The 8938-nt window shown below is 47.3% G+C and overlaps 1 protein-coding gene across 1 annotated transcript in view; it reads left to right on the top strand.

The window, feature by feature from the left end:
* The first annotated feature begins 1174 nt into the window (after positions 1-1174).
* The window catches only part of LOC124718869 (UDP-glucosyltransferase 2-like), a 95512-nt gene continuing 87748 nt past the window's right edge, over positions 1175-8938 (top strand). The window contains exon 1 of the mRNA XM_047244502.1: positions 1175-1246. Within this exon, the coding sequence (XP_047100458.1) occupies positions 1229-1246 (18 nt within the window). The 5' untranslated portion in view covers positions 1175-1228. The remainder of the gene's footprint in view (positions 1247-8938) is intronic.

Below are 8938 nucleotides of genomic sequence, written 5' to 3'. Positions count from 1 at the left end.
CCTGTGCACGAGAGTGAAAATTGCGGTTGCGGTGCCTGCAAAAGGGTATGACCACGTTCAATGGCGCTGCAACCCCGCAGTATTCTCAGAGAAGGGTCGGAACGGCCGGAGGTGTCAACAGGGTGGAAGCACGTGGAGAATGTGTTCCGTCGCTCATCGCACTACAAACTGTCGTTTTCGACCTGCGAAATGTGTGGGAACCAGTGTCGGAGTGCTTTTGTCGGCGCTCTTTATCCCACCCTCTGAGGCCTTTTCGTGTCGATTTCGAGCGGCGGTGTGTGTGAAATGTTTTTGCCGTAAGAAAATCGCGTGATTTCGACGTTGGGTGTCGCGGGTGAGAGAGCTGTGACGACCTTCTCACAGTGGCGCTGGGTAGAACTGTGGTGCCAGTGTGACACCAGCAACCCGCTTTATACCTCACACGGACTTCCTGGCTGGCGCCGTCTTTCCGCACGTGTCGGCGCGTCGCTGTCTGAAGCGGTGCCCAGCGCGAGGCTGGCGTCGCAGGGCGGCACGGAGGAAGGCCGAAGCCCACACTTACGTCTCCCAGTGGGATACAACAGCACTGAATATCGGCAGGAAGATACTTCAATACTGTGAATGAAGAGCCATGTGTGTGTCGCAATGTGTGTTGTTGCATAGCTTGCAGGATTATTTGATAATGAGTTTAGACTCGAAACTCGTCATCAAGTAATAAAGGGCATTAACATCGCAACGTTGACGGTGCTCTGCAATCCATCGCATACTTTTGTTAACAAACATTGCCAGATGAGTGGAGAGCACCGCGGTGCCTGTCCTGAAGCACCGCCGGTTGCATATCAGCATTCATGACAATAATCCACTGTCGAAACTGGTCGTGTAATTAAAGTATTTTATAAACGGAAGTACGGTTGTTGGTATTTCTTACTGCTACAAGTTTATGACCAGCCGCAGTCCCACGCCCGCTTCAGTGATTAATCACCTAGCGCCGTTCCACTCGGTCGACTCGTTGCGCGTGAGTCGGCAGTGTGCGGTCTGGGTGACGCAACGCTGAGGGCCCCGAGGTGCAATCCTGACCGTGGATGAGCAGCGGCCGGTTCCAAGGCCAGGGTCCCCCCCACTGCGCGCCTCCCGCCTATGACGTCAAGTGCAAAGATGGATTAGCGCCAAAACCTACGAGTGAGCTTCGGCGGCCGCTCAGTCGTGGAAGGTGTGGCAGGTCGGGAACACTCGCTGTGCGCAGTCCGGCATGAAGGCCCGCTTCGAGGTGAGTGGCCGAGGGTGCGTTGCTGTGATGTTTACTACCCACTCTCAACACGGCGGAGAATTCTGTAAGTCGGCAGCTACGTTTTAAAACGCGATACTTTTTATTCACTTGCGTGAGCCCCGCCCACAGCAAACGTCCCATTCAGGCAGTGGTACATTCTTTCGCAGGGTGACCGCACCTGCTGACTATGCCAAACCCAATACTTTTACAATTTCAACACTCGCTGGCATAGGAAACCAGCAACTCATTTATTTACGATATTACAGTGCCTGTGTTGTTAAGAAAAACGATGTAATGTACTTCGGAGATGCACGCATGCAACTTGCAAAACAGGAACTGTGATATCGTATGTGTCAGGCAGCGACTTTCCTCCCCTGTACGGGAATCACGTAATGTGTGTACGAATACCGGTCGTGACACAGAACCCACGACGTGTGGAAGTTTGGGTCTGCCCGCGAGTCCTGCAGGGAGAGCCAGAGCAGTTAATGTGCGACTCCTCGCCCAAAGCGAGAAAGTCGGGTTTGAGTCCCGGTCGGGCACGAATTTTTTATTGTCATTCCATTCTACAGCTGACGGTTCTTCTTCTTCTTCCGTTACGGCCTCTGTAGGACCACAGGTAGCCCCTTCGTGGACTGTATTCTCCTCTACTCCCAGAACCTCTTCATTCTCTCTTCTTCTCTCCCGCTCTTCTACCGAGATCTTCAGTTTCCGTTTCTCCTGTCGGCTCTTCTGGTGACGCTATTCTTTTCCTGTATTCTTCACTGTCATTGATCTCCGGCATATTGGTCGGTGTATATTTGTTCCTCCAATTTTCCTTTCCTTCGACCTTGATCCCCAATTCCAACCAGTCCTTCAGAAGTTCAACAACCCACTTGGGTCCTCTCTTTCCCCTTTTCCTCCCTGTTTCCCACACTCTCTTCGTCATTCTGTCCATACTCATCCTAACTACATGTCCAGCAAACCTTGCCCTTTTGAGTCTGATTGCTCTCTTCTTTCTCTAGTTGTTCTACCCCATATCTTCCTAGTGTTATCGTCTCACCAGCATATAATACTGCATTCCTCACCGTTGCCTTGTAGTGGCTTATCTTTGCCTGTATGGATATATTCTTTTTATTGTATATCTCCCTCGTCATGTTCGTATTGACAATTGCGAATACATTTCCTGTATTATTTATTTGAAGGTATGAAGATGGCAACTGTTCTTTCGGACATGTCCGAAAGAACAGATGCCATCATATCGTTTAAGGCTAACCGGCTCATGACCTCCTTCAGTGCGGATGCATACGATTTTCCTGAACTCTTACGGTACTCGGTGGATTGTCTGCCGCGTGTAATGGGTATAATGGCAGGGGCACTACGAATGTAGTGTGTGGACTAATAAATCCCTGCAGCCGCGCTATCCTCTGTGCCCTCGGTGGCTCAGATGGAGCCGGCACGGTAGCTCAGTGTGTTCGGTCAGACGGTTAGCTGCCCTCTGAGTTAATCGATCAACAACGAACTTAAACGCGTGTCTTACGACGTCCGCCCCGAGCAGATCAAACAACGAAAGCGAACAAAATACTCCGTGTTCGGCCACAGGGCTGTCTGTAATAAAAAATCGAGTAAAGGAATGAACGATCAACTTGAACGCATGTCTTGCAACGTCCGCTCAGATCAAACGCAACGCACAATATTGAAAACAAAAATTGGATAAAGCGTCTGCCATGTAAGTAGGAGATCCCGGGTTCGAGTCCCGGTCGGGGCACACATTTTCAACTGTCCCAGTTGATGTATATCAACACCCTTCAGCAGCTAATTGTATTGATTTAATTGTAATTTTATTATTTATTTAGTTTTCTGGCACAGTTGCACATTACCTTTAGCGCTAACTAGTTGCGAACGAGTACTTTCATTTTCAAACCATTGCCTGCGTCTGTGATACAGGGCCACTATATTTGATACGTGTTAAACAGAACTGGGAACTCGCTGAGATTGCGTCGAGTCCCCTAGTTGACGAAATGGCGACAAGTAATTTTTTTTATTTTTTTTATTTTTTTTATTTTTTTACATGCGACCATGCGACATGTGTGTTACAACAGCGCAGCGTGCATTCAGAAGGGGTTACGGAAAAGAACAGCAATGTAAACAGAGCATCGTGCGTTCGTGTCGACAATTTTGGAACACTGGGTGCGTCTGTAAACTGAAAATACCGGTCGACAAAGTGTGCCAGGTTCAATCGGGGAGAATGCGAGAGAAAATTTCGTACGCAGTCCAAATTAATCAACGGCCAGTGCATGCCACAAACTTTGAACACCGCAGCAAAGCGTACGGGAGATTTTGCGGAGGCGGTTACATTTCCAACCGTAACGTCTGTAGCTCGTGGAACAAATAAAAGCCGGCGCCTAAAACTTCGCTGCGAAATTCAGAAGGCACTCGAGGATGAACATTCCGCCTACAATCTGATGTTCAGCGACGAAGCAATCTTCAATTTATCTGGAAAGGTTGATAGCCAGTATGTCAGAGTTTGGGACACTGAAAGTACTCATGACTTGAAACTTCCTGGCAGATTAAAAGTGTGTGCCGGGACCTTTGCCTTTCGCGGGCAAGTGCTCTACCATCGGAGCTACCCAAGCACGAATCACGCCCCGTCCTCACAGCTTTACTTCTGCCGGTACCTCGTCTCCTAACAGTTTTAATCTGCCAGGCAGTTTCATATCAGCGCACACTCCACTGCAGAGTGAAAATCTCATTCTACTCATGAATTCTCCACATGGCACTCCATTTTCTAGCGCATGAACTGAAAATCCTCACGAAATTGTGGTGCACGGATTGAAAATCCTGACGAATTGTTACGAGTGAACGAAATTCGCCGGAAGTTAATGTTTTCTGTGCAATTTCACAGTCGAAGCTGTAAGGGCCGTTTTTCTTATCACTGCAACTGTTACCTCCTATTTCGAAATTTTGAAGTCTGAGTTTTTTCCACAACTGACTGTTGATTCCGAGAATTTCATCTTCCGACAAGACGGCACACCCCCTCACTGGAGCATCGAGACGCCCAAATCATGAACTCCAGCATCGCTGGACAGGGGACAGGGCGCAGTGGGGCACGTGACGCGCCTCCAGAGGTTCTCCCTGTCCTCCCCCTCCCTCCGCCCACCGGTCACCTGACCTGGGGACTTTTTCCTCTGGGGGTATATTAAGGACCGCTTTTATGTACTTCCACTGCCATGAAGACTGGAACAGCTCAGAGAATGCATCAGGCGGACTGAGCTCTCGTTTCTGGAGGTGGTCACGGAAAACTGTATTGTGTTTCTGTAGCTGTCTTCACCTCCCCCCACTCCTAGCTCCCCACCCAAAACCCTTCACCCGCCCTTTCTCACAAAAATAGCCTCCAACATGATTTTGAATGTGCTACAGAGAGCACAATTTTGATAACGATCAAATACTGGGTTGGTGCGTAAGTTCGAAGCGTTCTTCCAAGTTCAGTAAACACAACAGATACACATAATAGAGGCTTCAGTCATCAGTGATATATAGTTCACTATTCATAGCGGTCTGCTAAAGCTGGGGTAAATGTTCGATTCCGCGAGTGTAGAAATCACGTGGTTTTGAGGCGAAGAACTCGTCGAGCCAGGTTCGGAGCGCATTTTCGTCTGGAAATAAAGTTCCTTGAAGGCTGTTCGACACAGAGCGGAAAAGGTGTAAACCTGTGTAGCGTTTTTCGTCAGTCTAGCAGAATGCGAGCGGGCGTTACCGTGGAGTTGCATCACCTCACCTCACGCAGTCTTCCTGGTCGCTGTTCTCGGACTGCGCCTGCAGAACGTCTCAGTTGTTGACAATAAACCTCAGTAGTGATGATCACAACTCGCGGAAGCAATTCGAGTACACCATACCGTCACTTTTGCACCCGATGTATAACATGATCTTTTGTGCATGTGAGCAGATCTTCGTGCGGGGAGTTGCTGCTTTGTTTGGGCTCAACCATTTCTTTCCTTTCTCTTTCTTGTGTTAGCATAAATACACCATTTCTCGTCACCACTAACGCTACGGGATGGTAATGGTCGGTATTGTTCACGAGCCAATTGATGAGTAAGCAGATATGCACATACGGCCACACGCTGATTTTCGTGACTAAGAGCATGCGGTATCCATAAAACCCCGTTTTTGAACTTTCCCCACTGCATGTAAATGTCGGACGATGGCGGAAAGAGCGCGCAGTTCATCATATTTGCCAGTTCTCGGGTTCATTGACTTGAGACATTGTCGATTAAAACGTTTAAACGATGATCTTCGAACGCCGTAGGCCTCCTGAACGTTGAAAGTCAATTACGTCCAAACCATCCTCCTTAAAACGAGAAACCTATTTTCTTGGCTTCGTCTCTACACTTCCGTTATCCCCTCATACCGTGCAAATGTTTCTCGCTGCCTCCGCTGCTGTCACCCCTCTATTGAACTCAAAACAGACGAATATGTAGGAAATGTTCCGATTTCTCCACTTGGCAGTTCATTTTGTAGCGTTGACAGCTCCACTCAGTAGCTCCAAATGACATGACAATATTTAAAGTCAAGTAGCAAGAGTGAACTACAAATAAAAATGAGAGTGGATAAGAAAACGCATAACAATCGGCATACCAACACGCAAAAGGAAAACGACACGAAGTTTCGCACCAGTCTAATATACCCGTATATAAACATTTTTAATGTAATAATAATGAAAAACAATTACATTAATGACCATAAAATATATGAAATTCTGCAAGTTCTTTAATCCACTGCCATTTTTGAGACTCTTAGCTTCCATGCTATTTTATTGGCCAAAAGTTAGCCCTGAAATTTAGACATTGAAATGCAAGTGTGTGTTCAAAAAGTAAACCGAATTTTGTTATTTCGCATGTTGTATTAGATTGATTTGCGTGATTTTTAGTTCTTGCGTAGGTAAGTATGTCTGGAAAATGTGTGTGTACAGAGTTAGCGTTATCGGATGTTTAGTATGTTTCGAGCTGCCAGAATGGTTAGATGTGTGTTGGTAGTATCGGTGATAATTTTGTGTAAATGTGGGAGAGATTATTAGCATTACATATTGGTATCAGACAGGAATGAAGCGCAGCAAAGTATTAGAAACGGTAAATATTGCTTTTGGTGACACTCTTATGACTAAACGAGGGTTTACGAGAGGTATACGCGTTTCGAAGGAGGCCGGAAAGTCGCTGAAGATGGAGGGAGCCCTCGTCGTCCCAGCACACCATTTGACGACGAAACCGTGGAAGAAGGGAAACAAGTGATTTCGAACGATTGCCAGATCTCTATTAGACAAGTTGCTGATGGTATTTCAGCCCTGGTTTTTTTTCGTTTTAATTTGGTTTTCAGACTACAATTAGGTCATGAAATCTTTTTTCGTTAATTTTGCGAAAAAAGCACCCATACGTTCGTGTGGGCTGGAATTTATTTATTAAAAAACGGCCCAGTCACAATGTATGCGGCCCTCCTACCCCCATGTTTGACGTCAACTTGGAACAACCACTCGCAGACGTCATGTGGCAGCATTAGCAGTGGAGGGAGGTGGGGGGGGGGGGGGACGCGGGAAAAAATGCAGTCGTTGTAATGCGCAGACGGAGCAGTTTGTCTCGCGCCCAAAAGGGCACGATCACTTGCTTTCGTGCGGAAAGTGGAAGCATTTCCGAAGCGGCTAACTACGTAGCCTGTCCACGTGCCGTCGTGGTTCAAGTATACAGCGCATGGCAAAATGGCGCTACCCAAAACCGGCGCACGAGGCGGCTGTGGAGCACCGCGGTCCACAGGCGACAGACAGGGCTGGACGACGGCTGTGGAGATGTGCGCGGGCGAACAGACGGGCAGCTGTTTAACAAGTGACCGCCCAGGTGAACCGAGGGGGCTCCCAACAGTGTCTCCTCGAGGACAGTTCGGCGAACGCTGCTGGCTGTGTGCCGCCGCAGCAGGCACCCGTGCCGACTGCCGTTCATCGGCGACGAGAGCTGGAGTTAGCGCCGCGGTGCTGCGGCTGCGGCTGGGGCTGGGCGTGCAGTGGGTACCGACACGAGGCGTTTGCACATGAATGGCGCTTTATGCTCCGTCGGCTTGGAACGTCTGAAAGCCAACTCCCTGCCGGCAGGTCGTAAACGTCCTGGCCGGACGAGGGAGCGTTACGGCCTGGGGAATGTTTTCGTGCCGTTCGCTGGATGATCTTGTCATTCTCGAAGGCACAGTGAACCGACACAAGCATGCATCTATCCTTATGGACCACGTCCAGCCCTACACGCAGTTAATTTTTTCCTCGGCACGATGCCATCTACCAGCAGGACAACGCAACGTGTCGCACAGCTCGGAGTGTGCGTTCAAGAAATGTTCGAATGTGTGTGAAATCTTATGGGACTTAACTGCTAAGGTCGTCAGTCCGTAAGCTTACACACTACATAACCTAAATTATCCTAAGGACAAACGGACACACACAAACACACACACAAACACAAAAACACACAAACACAAAAACACACACACACACACAAAAACACACACACAAACACAAAAACACACACACACACACAAAAACACACAAACACAAAAACACACACACACAAAAACACACACACACAAAAACACACACACACACACAAAAACACACACACACACACAAAAACACACACACACACACAAAAACACACACACACACACAAAAACACACACACACACAAAAACACACACACACACACAAAAACACACACACACACACAAAAACACACACACACACACAAAAACACACACACACACACAAAAACACACACACACACACAAAAACACACACACACACACAAAAACACACACACACACACAAAAACACACACACACACACAAAAACACACACACACACACAAAAACACACACACACACACAAAAACACACACACACACACAAAAACACACACACACACACAAAAACACACACACACACACAAAAACACACACACACACACAAAAACACACACACACACACAAAAACACACACACACACACAAAAACACACACACACACACAAAAACACACACACACACACAAAAACACACACACACACACAAAAACACACACACACACACAAACACACACACACACACACAAACACACACACACACACACACAAACACACACACACACACACAAACACACACACACACACACAAACACACACACACACACAAACACACACAAACACACAAACAAACACAAACACACACAAACACACAAACAAACACAAACACACACACAAACACAAACACACACAAACACACACAAACACACACAAACACACACAAACACACACAAACACACACAAACACACACAAACACACACAAACACACACAAACACACACAAACACACACAAACACACACAAACACACACAAACAACACACAAACACACACAAACAACACACAAACACACACAAACAACACACAAACACAAACAACACACAAACACAAACAACACACAAACACAACAACACACACACACACAACAACACACACACACACAACAACACACACACACACACAAAAACACACACACACACACACAAAAACACACACACACACACACAAAAACACACACACACACACACAAAAACACACACACACACACACAAAAACACACACACACACACACAAAAACACACACACACACACACAAAAACACACACACACACAC

This window comes from Schistocerca piceifrons, chromosome 10 (genome assembly GCF_021461385.2).
Source record: "Schistocerca piceifrons isolate TAMUIC-IGC-003096 chromosome 10, iqSchPice1.1, whole genome shotgun sequence".
NCBI lineage: Eukaryota > Metazoa > Arthropoda > Insecta > Orthoptera > Acrididae > Schistocerca > Schistocerca piceifrons.
This window is presented reverse-complemented; position numbering and strand designations above follow the sequence as displayed.